We start from the raw sequence: 22,869 nt of genomic DNA, 5'->3' as shown, positions 1-22,869 counted from the left end.
GCTATGAATGCCAACTATAGTAATGTATCAACAGTTAGGGAATATGAAACTGACTTTTGGGTGTTTTGTTTCATTGGCAATTTTGTTTCTGTGACATGACCATTGAATTAGTTCCTTGACTTAAACACCTGCCATTTCACCCATCATTTGTCTTCTTGTTTGTTGCAGGATGAAACCATCATCCGAAATTTTCTGGACACCACTCTTTGCTCTCGTCTGGGAATACGTATGTTGGCCACACACCATCTCGCCCTTCATGGAGAAAATGTATGTTTATTTTTCCACTCATCTAATTGATTTTTCAGAATAATTCATGCAGTGCTGTCCCGAAAGTGTTGAATTTAATATTGGTATAAATTTTTTTACACACTCTTCTTCTCGGTGACCGGGGACAGAGCTGGAGGTGTTCTCTGTGTGTGCATCTGGGAAACCAGTACCACTTATGCTGTGTATCATTTGTCAGTCAATGCATTTACATGCACAGTTAAGTTGAGCTACGTTTATAGCTCAAATAGGCCATGTAATTGGACTACTGTCATTGTCCGCGTATACAAGAACTGGGGGAGAATCACTTTATTGACGGAAGTATGTCCGACCCCGGTATGGTAGGTGGCGACATGACCCTTTCAGCTGGTTGCTATTGGACCTTCTTCGGGTAACCTATTGCGTCACATACCAAACAAGCAACAAACAAGTTAGCAAGCAGCAAGCAGGTTCTATGTCGAGCAGTGAAAACATTCCGCGTTCTCCTTCCATCCATGTACTTGAGGATATTCAACTTTTGGCTGACACAACAAAAAGTTTGTCTCCTCGTCTGTCCAGAAATGTGTAGTTCTCGCTCTAGCACTCGTCATGTTGATACTATGCTGTTTGGCTTCCGGGGGAAAGACCGCCGCAGGAACTATGGCTCATGTGCAGAATGCCTAAGCCAGTTCGGGGCTGATTGAAGCGTATACATGCCAGAGTAAATCCATCCCCAACCACATTGTCTAGGTGCGCATACTGCAAATGTCAGTTCCCTTGATTGTGAAATAGTTTGTAAAGCTCTATTAGCACACCAGCCGCCTGCATGTTGTCTCTCACCACATCCATAAATGTCCTCTTTGGCCTTCCTCTTTTTCTCTTCCCTGGCAGCTTCATATTCAGCATCCTTCTCCCAATATACCCAGTGTCTCTGCTCCACACATGTCCAAACCATCTCAAACTTGCCTCTCTTGCTTTGTCTCCAAACCGTCCAACCTGAGCTGACCCTCTAATGTACTCGTTCCTAATCCTGTACTCCTTAGCCACTCCCAGTGAAAATCTTAGCATCTTCAACTCTGCCACCTCCAGCTGCACCTCCTGTCTTTTCGTTAGTGCTACTGTCTCCAAACCATATAACATAGCTGGTCTCACAACCATCTTGTAAACCTTCCCTTTAACTCTTGCTGGTACCCTTCTGTCTCAAATCACTCCTGACACTCGTCTCCACCCACTCCACCCTGCCTGCACTGTCTTCTTCACCTCTCTTCTGCACCCCCCGTTACTTTGGACAGTTGACCCCAAGTATTTAAACTCATACGCCTTCATTACTTCTACTCCTTGCATCCTCACCATTCTACTGTCCTCCCTCTCATTCACACATATGTATTCCATCTTGCTCCTACTGACTTTCATTCCTTTTCTCTCCGGTGCATACCTCCACCTCTCCAGGCTCTCCTCAACCTGCAGAGGTGGAGGCCCCTCCCCTCATTTACTGAAAACTTAATTTGGCTCATACAAGCCAGCAGCATCCAGGATAAAGAGGAAAGATAAATCTAAGGCTTCCTGGATCAGCCAGCCTGTTCAACACACACACCACCAGGCGTGCTAAACACACACACAACCAGGCATTCACACACATGCACACACACATGCACACACACACATGCAAGCAGGAAGCTAATGGCTTCCTCTCCAGTGCAGGTACCCTCATTAACAGCACATCTTCCGATCCCCCTTCTCATAAAAATACAAAGACACACACACTTGCATAACAAAAGCATATATACAGTTAAGGTCAAAATTATTAGCCCCCCTTTATGAAATCAAACAAAACCCTTAACGTTTCCATGGAAATGACCATAACCAAAAGTGTTTATAGTTTAATTGCTTCCAAAAGAACAAAGACAAAATCTCCACTAACCTTAAGATATTTTATTGATGCGCTGAATTGAAAAAATAAAAATGACAAGGCCAACATGATTAGCCCTCTGACAATTAATAGTCAATAGTGTAGTCTTTCTGACCCATAACTGACAACAATCTCTTAAAGTAGTTCCTTACTAGGTTGGCACATGTCTCTTGAGGGATCTTAGCCCATTCTTCCATGGCAAATTGTTCCTGCTCATCCAAATTGTGTGGTTTTCGAGCATGGACATTAACCTTGAGCTCCCGCCACAGATTCTCAATAGGATTGAGATCTGGGCTCAGATAGGGCTACTCCGGGACCTTGATTTTGGTGTCCGTCAAAAAGTTTTGGACCAACTTGGTCAAAAATGCTTCGGGTCATTGTCTTGCTGGAAGACCCAGCAGTGACCTAAAGCTAGACTGGCAGCGGATTTCTTTACATTATCCTTCAAAATGTCAACATAATCTTCTTTCTTCATGATCCTATATACCCGAACAAGGTTCCCTGTGCCTGAAGCAGCAAAACAGCCCTACAGCATTATGCTCCCACCACCATGTTTAACTGTGGCAACTGTGTTTTTAGGGTTAAAAGGCCTCTCCCTTCCTTTGCCAAACAAAAGCAACATCCATGTGCCCAAACAGCTCAAGTTTTGTCTCATCAGCCCAAAGGACAGCCTTCCAAAACTCATGCCCATGTTTCAAATGTTCACTGGCAAACTTCAGTCTGGCTCTGATGTGCCGCTGTGTGAGCAATGGAGTTTTTCTTGGGACGATGACCTCGAAGCCCACCACAATGAAGAGCCCTCACAACAGTCTTCCTTGAAACATCAAGTCCAGAAGAGGCCAGTTCAGCAACAATCATCTTGGCAGAGATCTGTGGATTGTTGTTGACATCTCTGACTATTTTGCTCTCCAAAGTTTTTGAAATCTTGCACTTTCAACCACGCCCAGGTTTGTTTCTAACAGAATTTGTCTCTTTGTGCTTTGCAATGATGCAACGTACAGCTGCTCTAGACACTGTGAAACGTTTGGAAATGGCAGTATAGCCTTCCCCCTTAAGATCAGCATCCACTGTCTTCTTTATGAGTTCCAGACTGATTTCCTTACTTTTTGGCATGATGAAGTTACTTCTTACCAATAATGTAAGAGTGGTCCCTCTCCATCAAGTGTTCAAGTGCCACTAGCTCTGTTCATCGGAGGCCCTTAAGTAAAGTTCAAAGCTGATTGATTGCTCAGGTGTGGTTTGAAAGCTGATTGATTGCTCAGGTGTGTTTTGAAAGCAAAAAAAAAAAAAATCTCATGGAGGCTAATAATTTTGACCACCTCAATTTTCACTACATTTGGTATAATGCAAACCTGGACATTTATTTTACATTCCAAAATGTACCAATTAGGGGCCTTAACATTGATGAATGTTTTACCATGTATAGTTTTATGAATGATGCAAACATTGGGCAGAATTTTAGGGAAAATGTTCCATAGTTCCTTGGGGGCTAATAATTTTGACCTTAACTGTACAGGCACCAGTTTGTCACAGCTTCTCTGCACTATCACGAATAGTTAGACATTAAAACACTATCAGCTCCCTACTGATTCTCAGTACCCACCAATGTTTCTCACTGGAAAAAAAATAATTTGCATAACAAATAATGTTAACTAACAGGCTATGAAGTTTGTTAGTAGCTGTTATCCTATTTATACTGTAATTGTATTTTGTACATTGTATGTCATTTTAAAGAATTGTATTTTATAGCCACCTACTTTCGTCATTTCTGTTGGTATTTGTTTTAATTTCTTCCTTGCCAGTTCAATACCCTAGCGCAGAAGTACGTACTTTAATGATAATGGCAGATATTTTCTTCTGCCTCAACATGTTTATGTCCTGGTGCCTTTATGTTGAGCAGCCTACAAAGACAATTCCTTGAATGTGTGAATTTATATGTCAAGGATTTACACCATTTCTTTCAAGCAATACAAATTTCAAACCTATTTTTAAAACCTAAAAGCCATTATATTCACGGAAAGATTACCAAACTTTGCTTTCTTCTTATTTGTAGAATATCAACCATGTGTAAATGCAGCTAAAGCTGGCATCAGTGTGAAAACTGTTGTATGAATCAAACCAGAAAATTGGCATTGGAGTGAGTTTTAATACATTTCCATTCTTATTTCAGCCCGATTTTGTGGGGATCATCTGCAGGCGCCTCTCCCCAAAAAAGAGTATTGAGAAGTGGGTTGACTTTGCAAGGTAAGCTTTGGGTTTTCCTCCCTTGAATTTTCCTTCCAACAGTATACATGGAACACTTTATTTAATCCTCTTGCTTACGTGTAGCATAGTCTTTTAATAAGGGCTTTGAAATGTCTGATCCATTATTTTATTCATTATTACCCTTGAAATAGTATTTTTACAGCTGAGTTTTAAGATTGGAGTTTATGGCACTTCCGCGTCTAATCCCCCTCATTACGTCAGTCAACCAAACATGGCACCAAGGTGAATAAGGCATATAATGATAACAAACAGAGTAATTTCACCAAGATTCCATTTTCAAGTGGACACACTTCTTTAAATTTGTAGTGAAATATCTCTCCCCCCCCATTCGATTCCATTTAATTTTCTAAAAAAAAAGTATCCATCAAGAAGAATAAACGAGCTCAAGGAGAAAAAAAATCTTGATAACCAACAATTAGCAGTCATATTACATATAAATCTATATCCAGAACTTAAATATAGATTACACATAGTTCCTTATTCCCAGTCAGTCACTGTAGACACTGACTCTTGAAAATTTCACGAGTGACTTGACTAGTGACTTAGCCGTGTACTTGGCTCAATGATTCCTACCTCTCCACCTCAAGCTGATGTGTGGTGAGCATTCTGGCATAAAAGGGCTGAATAATAGAGTACCTACAGAAACTACAGAAAGGAGGAACCATTGATTGGATACAATACCACCGTCTTTACCCACAAGATAACATTCCATGCATATATGGACTCCCTAAGATCCATAAAGATGGACCCCCTCAGGCCCATCGTCAGCAGCATAAACTCGGTCACGTACAACATTGCCAAACATATAACCAACATCTTGACCCCTTTAGTGGGCGAAACACCTCACCATATTCAAAACTCCATTGACTTCATGGACAGGGTCCAAGGCGTAAAACTGGAACCGGATGAAACCATGGTATCCTACGGCGTGACCTCGTTATTCACCTGCATCCCAACCATGGAGGCTTTAGGAAACTGTGAGGCAACGTTTGCTACAGGACGACACTCTCTACAACAGGACCAACCTCAGCCCAGACCAGATTTGCCAACTACTGGACCTTTGCCTGAACACTACATATTTCCAATTTAGGGGCCTGTTTTAAAGACAGAAACACGGCTGTGCAATGGGCTCACCAGTATCGCCCATTGTGGCCAACTTATATATGGAAGAGGTAGAACACAGGGCCCTGAACTCCTTCAGAGGAACATCTCCGAGCCACTGGTTCTGATATGTGGACGACACATGGGTCAAAATCCAAACACAAGAGGTGCAAGCGTTTACCAAACACATCAACTCAGTGGACAAGAACAATATGTTCACAAGGGAAGACATAAAGAACAACAGTTTGCCCTTCTTGGACTGTGACGTCCACATTGGGGAAGACAGGAGCCTCCACATTGGGGTGTACAGGCAACTTACACACACAGACCGATCTCTACTAATTGACTCACACCACCCGCTGGAACACAAACTGAGCGTCATCAGAACTTTGCAACACAGAGCTGACAATGTGCCCAGCATCATTCAGGCCCAACGAGAAGAACACAAACACCTGAGGGGAGCTTTAAAAACCTGCGGCTACCCCAGTTGGACCTTTGTGAAAACTGCAACACGTTCCAAAAAGACCAACCAGGTGAGCGACGAGGAGAAAAGGAACAGAAGGAATAGCACAGTCATCCCGTATGTTTCTGGGGTCTCTGGGAAACTCAGGAGAAATTTCAACAAACACTGCATCCTGGTATACTTCAAACCCAGCAACACACTCCGACAAAGACTGGTTCATCCCAAAGACCGTGTACCACACACCCAAAAAAGCAATCTGGTGTATGCCGTACAATGCAATGAGGATTGCACTGACCTATACATAGGAGAAACCAAACAACCACTACACAAATGGATGGCCCAACACAGAAGGCCAAACTCCTCAGGACAAGACTCAGCAGTCTATCTACACCTAAAGGAGAAGACACACTCCTTCGAGGACAGCAACGTACACATTTTGGACAAAGAAGATAGATGGTTTGAAAGAGGGGTGAAGGAAGCCATCTATGCGAAACTGGAAAAACCATCCCTCAATAGAGGAGGAGGTCTGTGACACCACCTATCTCCCACTTACAATGCCGTCCTTTCATCTCTACTCAGGAGACTCAAGAAGCCTAGCCTCCAAGAACAACAGTCGGTCACTAACGGCTCCAACCACTCATGACCACTGAACAATGAAGTCGAAACTAACACCCACAACAACCATCGCTGCTAAACAAATGCAAATCAATAGCTCCGATAGCGACGGGCGCGGTTGGACATCGGAGCACAGGAGAGCCACGCATATCAATAGCTCTGATAACGACGGGCGCGGCCGTAACATCGGTACACAAAAGAACCACTCATATCTATGGCTCTGTTAGTGACGGGCGTTGGTAAACATCGGGTCACAAAGGGCCACGCATATCAATAGCTCTGACAACGACTCCTAGAGGATAAATTCTGAGTCTTATCACCAGCCAGTTAGACTAGCTTGGTCTAGTCAGAAGGGCACGAATTGAGGAAGCCTCTTGGATGAGAGGTGAAACGTCTTCACGGATATATACCAAGTCCAGTTGCACTTGATTCAACTCCTTTGGATAAAATGGCTGCCGTGCATCACCCAGGTGGTGCTACACATTGGTGGTGGTTGTAGTGAGTTACCCCCTTCAGATGTGAAGCACTTTGAGTGTCTAGATAAAGCACTATATAAATGTCATTATTATTATCATTATTATTAAATGTGGCCCTCTCTAGTCTCTTCAATTCAGTTGCACCTCTCACTACCAGAGCTAATTGACTTGAAGAGGCCTACACCCTGGTTTAATGATGAGACACGTGCCTGCAGGAGACTGGAACTTGATGAAAATCAAAATTGGAAGTTTTTTACCTAATGTGACATTAGTGTTTATTGAAATGCAAGCGTGCTTTATCTGCTGCAAAAGCAGCATATCTTTCTCTCACTTAATCAAATTAATAAACATAGTCCCAGGTTTCTCTTTGACGCTGTAGATAAACTTACTAAAAAGCATCCGTCTATTAGCTGCTCACCATTCACGGCCCATGAGTTTCTAGACTTTTTCTGCAATAAGGTTGATGAGATCAGAAACAAAATTAGTCCCTCAACTCCAGATACGCCTGCAGAACCTGTCTTACCAAATTCGTATATATACAATGAGTCACTGATAGTCCCTGTTATTACAACTTTTGAGACCATCTCTCTTCATACTTTGACTAAGTTCATGTCAACTTCTTTACCAACTATTTGCCTTTTTCAGTTTTAAAACAGCTGTGGTTAAACCTCTACGTAACGAGCCACACCTCGATCCAGGGTCTCTTAATAACTATCGACCAGTCTCTAATCGTCAGTTCTCTTCTAAAGTACTAGAGAGAGTTGTGTATGAACAGCTTTTGACTCATATAGGACGTGGGCAGCACGGTGTCCCAAAGGTTACCATTGTTGCCTCACAGCAAGACGGTCCTGGGTTCAAACCCCAGGCTGTCGCATGTCCCTTCTGTGTGGAGTTTGCATGTTCTCCCCGTGTCTGCATGGGGTTCCTCTGGGAACTGCGGTTTCCTCCCACCATCAGAAAGACATGCATGTTAGGGTCTTCCTATCATGCCTGTGCCTCCTGCCTGTGCCCCTGACCAAGGCAATGGAAAGAAGAACTGGTGTTAACGTGACCTCCAGCGTGCACTGGGGCAGTTTGCAGCTGAGTGTGAAATGGCCAGGAGCGAGAGTTAGCACCTCCAAGTCTGAGGCAATGGTTTTCTACCAGAAAATGGTGGATTGCTCCCTTCAGTCTTCAGATTAGTTGTTGCCTCACGTGATGGAGTTCAAGTATCTGGGGTCTTGTTCACGAGTGAGGGTAGGATGGAGTGGGAGATTAACAGGTGGATTGGTGCAGCATCAGCAGCAATGTGGACATTGTACCAGACCGTTGTGGTGAAGAGGGAGCTGAGCCGGAAGGCAAAGCTCTCAATTTACCAGTCAATCTTTGTTCCAACCCTCACCCATGGTCATGAGCTTTGGGTAGTGACCGAAAGGGTGAGATCGCGGATACAAGCAGTTGAAATGAGTTTCCTCTGTAGGGTGTCTGGGCTCAGCCTTAGAGATAGGGTGAGGAGCTCGGACATGGAGTAGAGCCGCTCCTCCTTCTTGTCGAAAGGAGCCAGTTGAGGTGGTTCGGGCATCTGATTAGGATGCCTTCCGGGGCTTTCCTTTTGAGGTTTTCCAGGCACAGCCAACTGGGAGGAGACCCCGGGGTAGACCCAGAACTCGCTGGAGGGACTACATGTCCAATCTGGCCTGGGAATGCCTTGGGATCACCCAGGAGCATCTGGAGAGCGTTGCTGGGGAGAAGGACGTCTGGAGTGTGCCCTACTTGGCTTGCTGCCACTGCAACCCGACCCCGGAGAAGCGGCTGAAGATGAGATAAAATATATACAAAAATACAGACAACGATACAGACAACATGAAGATGGAAATCAATGTAATCAATGTTGGGTGTAGCACATGGATGAATTCTAAGTGTACCATATGGATGTTGTTAAGGGTGAAAGCAGTACCAAATAAATCAATGATAGATGGACAACGCCAGAAAGAGGGGGTGAGAGAGACAAAGGGGCAATCAGCCCACACAGCTGACCAAAATAGGCACCTGATTAACCTCCCCGCGCTGCCCGCCACTCCTCTGCAAAAAAAGTCAAAAGTTAAAAAAAAAAAGTCACAAGACAAGACACCGAACAACAGACTACAAAAACGAAGCTAACTCTTAAGTCCCATTGAGGGTTTATTTGTAAATCTTTAAACCTCATTGTCTACTCTGCACACCTATCAACAATGATGGTCTTCCTGGGGTTTCTTCCTTTTTTTTTTCTTTCAAAAAAGGGTGTCTTCTCTGAATAGAGGATCCAAGGACAGGAGGTGCTGAACATTGTTGTTCTCTTTTTTGAGAATTTGCAAGTCAAACCCTCCAAGATAGATAGAGCCAAATATGAAATAGGGCTATACAAATAAATTTCAATTGACTGGGCATCTACTGGTATAGTTATATCAGCCAACAATAGATATTTTTAGATAAAGCAGTGGGGTTTCTGACATGCTTAGCAGCTTTTTCAGCAGTACGGTGGCCTAGTGGTTAGCACTGTTGCCTCACAGCAAGAAAGTCCTGGGTTTGAACCCCAGGCTGTCCCAGGTCCTTTCTGTATGGAGTTTGCATGTTCTCCCCATGTCTGCGTGGGTTTCCATGCATGTTGGGGTTAATACTGCTGTCTGTGCCCCTGTACAAGGCAATGGAAAGAACAACTGGAGTTGGTCCCCGGGTACTGTAGCTGCCCACTGCTCCTATACAACAGGATGGGTTAAATGCAGAGGACACATTCATTGTAAGAACACAATTCGTTGTAAGAATACGATGTCAAATAAAGTGGCTTTCAGCTTTCTTTCGTTTTTATTTAGGTTTTCTACAAGTAATAATGTCAGGATATCCGTCTATAGTGTTATTATGATACAGGTGAGTTTAGGTCTGATGAGAGGGGGTGTGGGGTTTTGTGATGCTGGGACACCAAAATTTGCCATTGATCTATTCAGAGGTGGCATCGGCCTTATTCAGCTAAACATCTGTTATTAGTGGGGTCTGATAATGAATGGGGGTGGCAAGGTGGCACAGTGGTAAGCACAGTCGCCTCACAGCAAGAAGGTCCTGGGTTCGAGCCCCGGGGTAGTCCAACCTTGGGGGTCATCCCGGGTTGTCCTCTGTGTGGAGTTTGCATGTTCTCCCCATGTCTGCGTGGGTTTCCTCCGGGTGCTCTGGTTTCCTCCCACAGTCCAAAGACATGTAGTGAATATCGGCTATACTAAATTGTCCCAAGGTGTGAATGTGTGTAGGCCCTGTTATGGTCTGGCGGCCTGTCCAGGATGTCTCCCCGCCTGCCACCCAATGACTGCTGGAATAGGCTCCATCATCTCTGCGACCTTTAGAGCAGGATAAGGGGTTTAGATAATGGATGGATGGAATGGATAGATGATAATGAATAGGATCTTGCTCACCTCCATCTAAACTTTCCTGTGACATCCGGGCCAGTTCTCTGTGCAGGAACTCGTCTAATATAGCATGAGGACTAGAAATGTAAGATCTTGTGGACTGGTAAATGCTATGTATCCCTCTCTCCACCAGGCGTTTATGTGAGCATCAGTATGGTAACTCGCCCAGAGTTAGGATCAACGGCCACGTGGCAGCTCGTTTTCCTTTCATCCCCCTGCCTCTGGATTATATCCTGCCTGAGCTGCTCAAAAACGCAATGAGGTAAAGCTACCACTCAAACATACATCCATAATTACTTGTCCATCTACATTTTGCTTATCTTTAACTTTTGTGTTGTAAGATTCGGATTTACTGATGGAAAAGAATTTTTTGGATCTTTGGATTTCCATCATGGTACAGAATATTTTCTTTTACTCGAGGAAAGACATTACCATTGTACATCTCCATTCACATTTTAAACCATCGTCGGATTTATATAGGTTTCAGAAGATTTATATCAAAGTTGTACATATGTATGAAATACATATGTCCACATACCTAAGTATATGTTTGCAATTGGTTTTATTGACAGTGTTGTGCCATTTGTTGGGAGTCAAGTACGGCTAGGAATTTGCATTTGCATAGATCTTAATGGAGTCTTACTTTCAATATAATTCATTATTTACGTTAATTTTGTTGTGTCCACTTTCAAGAATGTTGTGTCCATGTTTGGATAAATTAAACTCAACACTAGGGCTGTGACAGAATGGATTTTTTCTTACCGCGGTGAAAAAGCAACATATCCCTACTAATAATGCCCCCCCCCCAAAAAAAGTCTACAAATGCGACATATTGCCTTGTCCAAATTTGCCGACTGCCCCTTGTCATCTGGCTCAAAGCCAAAATGTGCCCACATGGGTGGCATATTATTTGGCTTTGTCGCCATTGTTGAATTCAATAATGTCACGCAGCTGGCATCAACTGTATGGGCGTTACCACATATGAGAGTGTGTTCGCTATAAGCACCTGCAATTAAAATCTAACTTCAACTGTTTACTTTATGTCACAACAAGTTGAATCGGTTCATCTTGACATGTTTATTGAGAAAGAAACGTTTCATCATCTAAGTGACCTCTTCAGTCTCAACTGACTTCAGGTATCCCCACCCTTATAAACAATACAGTGGCATAACGGCCGAAACCAATGACCAGTTTCATATGCTAATTGCCATAATATGGAACCAATCGTTTTCGGTCGTTATGCCACTGTATTGTTTATAAGGGTGGGGATACCTGAAGTCAGTTGAGACTGAAGCGGTGTAACACACAAGGAAATCCCCCATATGTTTAATGGACTGTCCCTAACCCTTGCTCGCAAAGCTGACGTGACGAGCACCTGAAAAGTTTTTTTTCTCTAGAAGCCCTTGAACATAGGATTGAAGACAGTCAGTGATGATAACTAAACAATGATTATTGTGTTTGTATTCATATCACACACCATATGCACTCCGCTTACTTTCATTAGCAAAAAAAATTGCTGTGAAGGCGATGATGAGCTCAACCCTGCAGTAGGCACAACATAACCGTTGTATTGCAGTCATGTGGTTAATGAAAAATTTGTAATGTTTTGAAGAAAATGCAAGCAAGAATGGATAAGAGGTTGTGTTCTAAGTACCTTTGTTCTGGGTTTGAAAGTAGGTACCAGGTGCGCTGATTTTAAGTGTATCAAAAACTACATTACTGCAGGGTTTTTCATGCTCAAAGGTGTACCATGTGTATCAGGATTTGACCACCACTCACATGACATTGAGCTGATGGCAGTTCAGGGTAACAACAGTTTCTCATTGACAAAGGGATCTTTGATAAATTGTGAGCAAAACACATTACACATTTGGGCGTCAGTGGCTCAGGAGGTAGAGCAGATCGTTTGGTAACTGTGGCTCAGGAGATAGAACAGATCATTTGGTAACTGTGACTCAGGGGGTAGAGCAGATCGTCTGGTAACTGTAGCTCAGGAGGTAGAGGTGATCGTCTGGTAACTGGCTCAGGAGGTAGACCAGATCATCTGGTAACTGTGGCTCAAGAGGTAGACCAGATCATCTTGTAACTGTGGCTCAGGAGGTAGAGCAGCTTGTCTGGTAAATGTTACTTAGGAGGTAGAGCAGATCGTCTGGTAACTAGATGCATGGTTGACACCACTATCAGTGTAGGAGTGTGTGGGTGAATGTGAGGCATTAATTATCCGAGACCAGTGCCTTGGCCTCTGAACTTGGGAGTTGGTCCCTGCCCCCTCATAGTAGTGGAGTGGGTCAAATGCAGAGAATGAATCCCCACAGGGATCAATAGACTTTCTTCTTCCCCTGCTAGGTCCCTTGATGAAAGTGTAACAATGTGAGAACTGCTGGTTATGGTGTAACACTGAGAAGCTGATTTTCATGGCTCAGCAGTAAATCCTGTGAATATAGTGACTTGAGACAACTTTGTCTTCCCTAAACGAGAGAATAATATATCTATCAATATTTGCATATATAATGCCACCAAACAGGCAAAATTCTGGCAAAGAAAGCTGGACAAGAAAAAAATACTTCTGAAAACTATACCAGCAATTACACCATGCTAAAAGAGGAGCATGGCTTCACAACTTGTAGCTGCACCAAGAACACTCAAAAGTCAATTCTTGGAGCAGTCAAATGCATGAAATCTGAATTCTCCTGTAAACTGTAAACTAGACTGGGTTTTTGGTTTAACAAGACTTCGAAATGATGTGACTAATTGCTAGAGCGGAGTTGCACTTGCAGAGGAGCACATATTGAATGCAGAGGACAATGTCATAGTTCTGGAAGTTAAGGCACAGAGCCTGAATAACCAGGTAAAGTTGCCTAAAACGTCAACAGTTACAAGAACAGAAGCAAGTAGTGCTGAGCAATTTGACTGAAATTTCAGTGAATTTTTGTTTTTTAAAAAGCTGGTCCAATTGACCTTTCGCAAAGTCCCGTCCCCCCCTTAGTTACTGTTGCTATGCCCATCAAGCTTTTCCGAACCATCCCTGAAGTAGCTGGAAAACCCCAAAACATGAAGGAAGAAGTCAGCGCATTCACAGAGAAAATAAAGTGATGTATTTTGGAGTAATTCATCCTTAATATCATCCCGTGAAAGGCAGAAGGGGTTACAGTATGCAGGAGGGATACATTCAGAATATTAAAAGTAAAACTGACTTGCGTGGACTCCGGGCTGCCGGGTGTGACTGTAACTGAGGGTGAAGCTTACCGGTCGCAATCAAAGAAATAGAAACCCCATCAACTAATTCTGAAACACATTGTGGACCAATTGTGCTCTTGCACCGTAGGGTAAGTTAAATATTTCAGCTATTATTGGTATATTTTTAATAATCCATTGTCAACATCACCGTATTATAGTGATGATTTTGGCCAAAGATCCCCATGGCGTTCTTTTATCCAGGCTTTTTCAGGGGTTTTGTATGGGCTCCTGAGGGTAGCAGGGCAGCCAGGGACATGCCCCGGGGCCAAGGGAACCTCCCCATGATTTTTTTTTGTACCTTCAGACCAGAACCGGTATTTTCAACAAAATAAGGTAAATGAGATGCCTTCGCGGGAGGGATGACTTTTCCGAACGGCTGGTCCCCACCTGGAGTTCACAGAGGGGGAGAAACGTTTAAAATAGTCTGGATTTGGGGAGGTCAGACTGACCAGAGACCATCCCAGCCAACCCTCCCCGCGGGTCTTTATGCTCTGAAATGAATGGTGGAACCTGGCTAACCTGTGACTAGCATAACAAAGTTATGTTAGTGGGCTAGCTATCATTAAATTAGATATCTCTGGCCACAGACTAAGCTGGTTACATTCATCAGGTACATTAATAACGTTATTTTGTTAGTCAATAATACGTTGATATGTTAATAATGGTAATAATCATTGTGTGGGTAAAAGTAACAGTAATACGTTAGCTTTATTAGCTATCAATAATAGCTAGTAGAAAGCTTAGTTTGGAGCAGACATGTATTTTTGTTGATTTTGGATGGATTAAGCTTGCCATGGGGTCTGCAATACTGCGAAATCCATTGCCGACATTGCGCTATTTGCATTCTGGGTTTCGGGAAGGGAAAGAAAATTATACCCCCTCCAAACTTTTCGGATATCTAGTATCCGATTTGCAGATCCCATAGGTACACTGTTTCAGCATTTTGCTGTCTGTTTGAAAGCTTGGCGGACCTCCCTCACATAGAAACCGTTGCTAAGGTAGGATTGGACAAGCACCATTCTGGGGTGGTACTTTGTGAAAGGTCAATCATTAGAAACATTGAAACTCAGGTTCACTTTTTGTTTCTTCTGAGCTTAATGCTAAGGAAGAATGATGTGCAATATGTACTACTGACTGTGGAGGGCAACAATACGCCTCGCAGTATCTAGCCTCTCAGAAATTGTAGTTTCAGAAGTGAGATAATAACACAGTAGTAGCCCATGGTCCTGTTGCAGTAATGATGATGACCATTGTCCTTTGCACACACTTGATGTTTCCACAAAACACTAACGGAACTTGAGAGACAGGAGGTAGCAATGGTGTTATGGCTGAGGGAGAGAAAGATGATCCCTAAAAATTTTGTTTACATAAATGTTGGCTAAAATTGATGGTATTTTGATTATATCTGGAACTTTAAAGGTAGAATGAGTAGGATTTTCCTACAAATACTGTATAGACTCATACAAAAACAATCCCTCTCAATCATCACTTACAATCCACTAGATGTGTGTGGCTGTCTGTATCTGCAGAAACCCCGTCCTCTGCCTGTATTTTCTTATTTTGATTTGTACGGGACATTTCTTGGCATTAACCTTTGGTTATCAGGACTCTAAAAACATAGTGATCAGGTGCCAGATCGAGATCATAAGCATGCATCCAAGAGGAAGCTATGACATAGCTCTGAAAAGACGCAGATATAGCGAGGCGAAATACCAAGCGGACATAGCTCATTCCATAATGAGAATGAAAATGGGGTTGGGTTTCACATGCTAGTGAGCACTGAAGGAGAGGATGGGAATGAAGAGTGGTGCAGAGTTGGCCTGTACTCGGGGATGTGCTCTGGTAACTGTGGTCAGGAGATGTGCTTCTGGTGTTGTTGAGCCGAGGAGGAGGGGCCAACTTTGAATGTTGTGTTACAAACCTCAGTCAACCAATCCTACTCATTCTATTTTCAAATTTTGTTTCAAGTTGTACAATGGATTTAAATGGTTTCACTGGTTAAGAAGTCAGAATGAGATATTTGTTTATTTGTATGGCATATTTCATACATGAAGGCAATTCGAAAGAAATTGAAAAAAGAAATTGACATTTATTTCTGAAATCAAACCCAAATGAGAACACTAATTGCTCAGCAATAGAGGTGTGGTTTTTGTGATAGAAGACAACACCACCATGTTGTTCTTTCTGTAAACCAGAGAAAATTACCATGTTGCTGTATGTCCAAAGGAGTTGAATCAAGTGCAACTGGACTTGGTATATATCCGTGAAGACGTTTTGCCTCTCATCCAAGAGGCTTCCTCAGTTAGTGCCTTTCTGACTAGACCAAGCTAGTCTGACTGGCTGGTGATGAGACTCAGATATTTATCCTCATTGGAGTCGTCGTCAGAGCTATAGATGTCCATGGCTCTTTGTGTTCTGATGTTTACCAACGCCCGTCACTAACAGAGCCATAGATATGAGTAGCTCCGTACACGAAAGAGCCACTCATATCTATTGATTCAACTCCTTTGGATAACCATGACTTGGATGAATGAGAACATTCACAGACATGTTGCTGTATGATTGAGACCTGACTTGATAATGAATGAAATGTCCATCCTGGCACTGCAATATTATTATGTGGTGCATTGTGTTGCAACCACGTTTCTGCAATATAAAGTATGTCAGCATCCAATATCCTGTGATCATGTTTTAGGTCTGTTATGTGTATATCTAGATCGTGAATGTTATGTGAACAGACCTTCAGAGAAAATGTTGATCTTGTTAATGAAGCCTCAATAAATGTTTTCCATTTTCTCTACATAAAGGTCAATATCATATTTGAATATCACTCATCTAAGTTACCGCTTCAGTCTCAACTGACTGCAGGTATCCCCACCCTTATCAACAATACAGTGGCATAACAACCCAAAACAATTGGTTTCATCTGCAAATTGCCATGACCATTAACTAGAGTTACAATGGCCATGTGTACTATTCACAGAGGATTGGGGAATGTTTGCAGTTACAACATTGTAAAATGGTGAGAGATGTATTCTCAGCCCCCTCTCAGTTGAGAAATGGTCGTTCCCTCTTTACATAGATGGCCTCTTTCACTCCCCAGTCAAACCAGCCTTCCTCCCTATCAAGGATGTGCACATCCTCATCCTTTAAAGAGTGGCCACTGGCCTGTAGGTGGTGTAGACTGTGGAGTCCTGGTCTGACGTGTTAACTCTTCTGTGTTGTGTCATCCTCTTGGCCAGCGTCTGTTTGGTTCCCCCAATGTACAAGTCACGGCAATCCTCCTGGTACTTAACAGCATACACTGTATTGCTCTGTTTGTGCCGGAGGACCTGATCCTTGGGGTTTTCTCAATCATCTAAGTGACTTCGTCAGTCTCAACTGACTGCTGGTATCCCCACCCTTATAAACAGCACAGAATGCATAACAACCAAACCAACAATCGGTTTCACATGGCCGTTGTAACTCTAGTTAATGGTCACAGCAGTTTACATATGAAACCGATCTTTGGTTCTGGTCGTTATGCAACTGTATTGTTTAAAAGGGTGGGGATACCTGCAGTCAGGTCAGACCGAAGAGGTCACTTAGATGAGTGATGAAGCGTTTCTCCCACTAAACATTGTGCCCAGATGAACTGAATCAACTCTGGAATTACTTTTTAGGTCAACTCACATTTGTTCAGTATAAATAATGTTCGCTTGCCTATCTACATGAAATATTTTACTTGTCTACATATTTCCAATACTTTCTCATTATAAATGTTTGCTAGTTTTGAAGTTACAAAACAATTGCAGCGAAAGCTTCACTTTCAAACACCTGACAATTCACAAAACTGTACTATACTTTATTCAGACTTGTACTGTACATATCCTGTGTGACATTTTGCTTCACTTTCACCCTATCCTTGACAAATACAAATGATATGACACTCGTACTGCAGTGGCTCAAACTCATTCCTCAACACTTCCCCCTCTGTAATGCTCTCAGCTCACAGCTTGCATCAGGGCCATGATCCTGCAGGTCTGACTTGCGTGGATCCGGGCCGCCAAGTTCAAATTTTGTGGGGGTCTTGGACCCCGTTCATACCTGCCTGCAGGTCTAGTTATTGTTTTCTTTTTTCCTTCCCCTTTTTCTTCCCAATTGATTTTTTATTTTCTTTTAATTTTTATTTATTTATTTTGGCCAACTATCCCACTCTTCTTAACTGTCCCAGTTGCTGCTCCACCCCCTCTGCTGATCCCGGGAGGGCTGCATACTACCACATGGCCTCCTCCGATACATGTGCGAGTCGCCAGCTGCTTCTTTTCACCTGACAGTGAGGCGTTCCACCAGGGGGACGTAGCGTGTGGGAGGATCAGGCCATTTCCCTCAGCTCCCCCTCCCCCCTGAACTGACCGACCAGAAGAGGCGCTAATGCACTAACCAGCACACATACCCACACCCGGCTTCCCACCTGCAGACGCAGCCAATAATGTCTGTAGGGGCGCCCGACCAAGCCGGAGGTAATGCAGGGATTCAAACCGGTGAGCCCCGTGTTGGTAGGCAACGGAATAGACTGCCACGCCACCCGGACGCCCTATTGTTTTTCTTCTTCAAAAATGTTTGCGCAGATTCCCGTGAGATGGTAAATGTTAGACACATGAGATTTTGCCCATTTATTGGAGAACTTGTGTGCAAATGCTGCCCAAGAAATATAACCCCAATCGGCCTGATGGGGGCGCTATAATTACAGGTCAACGTCGAAAAGTCCGATTTACAAGAAACTTGGTACATACATCCATCTATTCTCACTCTACACATTTGCCCCAAGAACCACTAATCTCCGCCCGACTAGTTTTAGCACCACTTTGAATCTTTTTAAAAACATATTTTTGACATCTCCTAAACTGTTGGTCTGATTGCTACCAAATTTTCTGTGGATCATTATTCACCCATGCTTATCAAAAGTTGTTTAAAGCTTGTTGAGATCTTATTTAGTTTTTTAAGATATTGACCAATTAACTTCCAAAAGGCTTGGCTCAGCACATATATAGACCAAAGTCAACAACCATTGGGCCAGTCATCACAAAATTTGCATGATAAGTACCTGAAACATACCCTGAAAGTTTGATTCAAATCGAACACTAGGGGGTTGCTAAAAATGCAAAAAATAGGTGCGGCATTACAAAAATCAGACTATAAATCAGTAATTGTTTGTCCAATCATTACAAATCTCACAGGATATGTTTCATAACAATGACATAACAATAACAACACCGCGTGTCAAACTATTTTGAAATTGCTCAATAGGGAGCAGCACCAGCTCCAAACAAGTGCATGGCCTGATGCAAATTTGGCCATAAATCAATGACAATTTGTCCAAACATCACCAAACTTGGGGGATATAATTAATTAAGCTGTTTAAGTTTTCAACTTCTAAGTCTGTGTTGGCTTGAACCCCGGAATCACCACTTGCGGCTATATTTTCTAATTTTTTTTCCCCCCATGTCCCCATAAAGTTCAACCTTTGCCTCATCAGACCATAACACATTTTTCCACATGGTTTTAAGAGAAAGGATGTATCTTTTTCCAATATTTAGCCAGGCTTGGATGTTTTTTTTTTCATGTGAAAACACTTCGATCTTGTCAATCTACCCCAAGGCCCAGACATATGAAGAATATGGGTAATTTTTGTCACATGCGGGGAGCCACCAGTACTTGCCAGAAATTCCTGCAGTTTTTTTAATGTTCCCATTGGCCTCTTGGCAGCCTCCCAGACCAGTTTTCTCCTTGTCTTCTCCTCAGTTCGGGAGGGACGTCCTGTTCTACATGGACTGAATTTCATATAGCACTTTCTAGCTGCAACAGCCACTCAAAGGCTTTTACAATTAATTAATGCCTCACACTCACCCACACACACCATCAATTGAATACCATTATACCATTATTAATGTCATTGTTGGGCCATATTTTATTGTCTTCACTGTGTTCCATGGAATCAGGAATCAGGAACATTTATTTGTCATTTCAGTCCATGCACCTGCGTACATGAACTGAAAAGAAATATTGTTTCCCCCACCCCACAGCAGTGCAACACAAAGACAAAAAAAATATCCAAACTACAAGAACACATATCCAAACTACAAACAAACTGCAAAAACTACAAAACACATATATCCAACATATAAAAAAAAATTCACTGTCCAAGAGCGCAAACGCCAGGATGACTGTCGGAACTGCCGGTCTGCATGGGCTAGTAGTTAGCATAGCCTACCCTCTTTCTGCATCCTGTCAGACTGCCCTCGATGTTTCCTTTTTGGCCACAGCTCCAGGCAGGGCTCATATATCTAATGCATCGGAATTTCTTTTGTACCCCTCCCCTGATCAACACCTTTTAAACAATGAGATTTCATTCATGCTTTGTAAGCTCTTTGTGGACCATGTTTTTTGTAGTTGAATGTAACCAAGAAGATGTCAGGAAAATCCTACAAGAAAAGCTGAACTTCCTATGGGGTTAATCACAGTCACTTTAACCCTTCTCGATAGTGGTCACTACATTGGACAGCTATTCAAAAGCCGTTTTCTTGTATATGCATGAGTTTTGATGGTATAGTTGCACATCAGCCACCACAGTGGATGCTAGTGCGCCATCCCATACACTGTCACCCACTGGCCAGCCGTTGTAAAAGCAATACATATTTCTCAAACCCAAGATGGCTGGCAGATGGCCAGAAATGGTGAGCAGCTCAGGAATATCTTGCCAATCATTCTATAGTGGGAGACCCTTGCAGGTAAATAAAATTTGGTAACATCAAATAACAACTAAGGAGTAATATAATTGTTAAAATTTCCAAGTATTGTTTTTATGTTTGGATGAAATTACGATTTATCATCTGTCCACTAAATTGGACATCATGCATCACTGGCTATTTTTCTACTATAGTTATACCATTACTGCAACTTTGTTGTTCTTGAAAATAATTCATCTGCAGTAACCTTTTGGCTTTAAATCAGTTGAGTTATCCAAAGGAATTGAATCGAGTGCAACTGGACTTGGTATATATCCGTGAAGACATTTCACTTCTCATCCAAGAGGCTTCATCAGTTCGTGCCTTTCTGACTAGACCAAGCTAGTCTGACTGGCTGGTGATGAAACTCAGATATTTATCCTCTTTGGAGTCGTTATCAGAGCTATAGATGTGCATGGCTCTTTGTGATCCGATGTTAAGCAGCGACGGTCGTTGGGGCTGTTAGTTTCGACTTCGTTAGTGCTCCATTCAGTGGTCATGAGTCGTTGGAGCCGTTAGTGACCGACTGTTGTTCTTGGAGGCTAAGCCTCCTGAGTCTCCTGGGTAGAGATGAAAGGACAGCATTGCACTCAATTCAATTCCTTTGGATAACCATGACCTGGATGAATGAGTACATTCACAGACAGTTGAGTTATGTTATTATAATGTAACTTGTAGTTTTTGTAAAAAAACAATATTTTGTGCAGATTAGTTACACGGTGGCACAGTGGTTAGCGTGGACGCCTCACAGCAAGAAGGTCCTGGGTTCGAGCCCCAGGGTTGTCCCGGGTCGTTCTCTTATGTGGAATTTGCATGTTCTCCCCGTGTCTGTGTGGGTTTTATCCGGGTGCTCCGGTTTCCCCCACAGTCCAAAGACATGTAGGTCAGGTGAATCGGCCACACTAAATTGTCCCTAGATGTGTGTGTGTGTGTGTGTGTGTGTGGGCCCTGTGATGGTCTGGCATCTTGTCCAGGGTGTATTCCCCGCCTGCCACCCAATGACTGCTGGGATAGGCTCCAGCATTCCCGTGACCCTGAGAGCAGTATAAGCGGTTTGGATAATGGATGAATGCATAGTTCCATTGTGGGCGTCATGGATTCGCAGTGGTAACCTCACAGCAAAAAGGTGCTGGGTTCGAACCCTGGGGTTGTCCAACCTTGGGGGTTATCCCAGGTCATCCTCTGTGTGGAGTTTGCAAGTTCTCCCAGTGTCTGCTTGGGTTTCCTCTGGGTGCTCCAGTTTCCTCCCACAGTCCAAAGACACGTAGGTCAGGTGAATCGGCTGTACTAAATTGTCCCTAGGTCTGTGTGTGTGTGTGTGTGTGTGTGTGTGTGTGTGTGTGTGTGTGTGTGTGTGTGTGTGTGTGTGTGTGTGTGTTGGTCTGGCAGCCTGTTCAGGGGTTCTCCCTGCCTGCTACCCAATGACTGCTCGATAGGCTGCAGCATCCCCACGTCTCTGAGAGCAGGATAAGCAGTTTGGATAATGGATGGGTGGATAGTTCCATTATGTGGGTAGCAGTTAGTGGCTTTCAATTTTGTAATGCTCAAGTGCAGTGCATGATAAAAAGGGCTACAGGATAGTGGAGCAAATACCATATGAGTCAAGTGAGGATGATGCTAGTGGCAGTGATGACGAATGGCTGCCAGAAAAAGAGGGATTAACAAATGCTAGCAGTAGTGGCAGTGGAGCTGAGGGAGGTGAGGATGCTGAGGGAGCTGGGGATGCTGAGGGTAATGAGGATGCCTAGGATGTGCCACCTGTTAAAGCTCAACTCAAAGGACAGAAAAAAAACAGAATTGTCTGGAAAACCAAAGACAACCAGTTTGAGGGAGACTTGCCTTCTTTTTTAGGAGAGTGGAAAGTAAATGCTGAGTAATTTTATGTTATATTATTATTGTTATTATATAATATATTGTATTATTATTATTATATATTATATTATATTATATTGAGTAATGTAATATGAGTAAAATGTTGAGTAATGTTGAAAATATGTGAACAAATTGGTTTAACAGCAATAAAGATATAATTATTTCATTGGTTTGTTAAATACATACAAACCCCAATTCCAATGAAGTTGGGACGCTGTGTAAAATGTGAATAAAACCAGAATACAATGATTTGCAAATCCTTTTCGACCTATATTCAGTTGAATACACTACAAAGACAATATATTTAATGTTCAAACTGATAAACTTTATTGTTTTTTGCAAATATTCACTCATTTTGAATTTGATGCCTGCAACACGTTCCAAAAAAGCTGGGACAGGGGCAACAAAAGACTGAGAAAGTTGAGGAATACTCAAAAAACACCTGTTTGGAACATTCCACAGGTGAACAGGTTAATTGGAAACAGGTGAGTGTCATGATCGGGTATCA

General features: G+C 42.8%; 1 protein-coding gene across 1 annotated transcript in view; it reads left to right on the top strand.

Moving 5' to 3' along the window:
- LOC130116604 (3-methyl-2-oxobutanoate dehydrogenase [lipoamide] kinase, mitochondrial-like) overlaps window positions 1–22,869 on the top strand; it is a 103,347-nt gene that overhangs the window by 43,501 nt on the left and 36,977 nt on the right. Inside the window, exons 6-8 of the mRNA XM_056284566.1 lie at window positions 169–267; window positions 4,323–4,396; window positions 10,619–10,747. Coding sequence (XP_056140541.1) covers window positions 169–267; window positions 4,323–4,396; window positions 10,619–10,747 — 302 coding nt within the window. The remainder of the gene's footprint in view (window positions 1–168; window positions 268–4,322; window positions 4,397–10,618; window positions 10,748–22,869) is intronic.

Source organism: Lampris incognitus, chromosome 8 (genome assembly GCF_029633865.1).
Source record: "Lampris incognitus isolate fLamInc1 chromosome 8, fLamInc1.hap2, whole genome shotgun sequence".
Classification (NCBI taxonomy): domain Eukaryota; kingdom Metazoa; phylum Chordata; class Actinopteri; order Lampriformes; family Lampridae; genus Lampris; species Lampris incognitus.
Note: the sequence above shows the minus strand (reverse complement) of the source record. Positions and strands in the feature narration are given on the sequence as shown.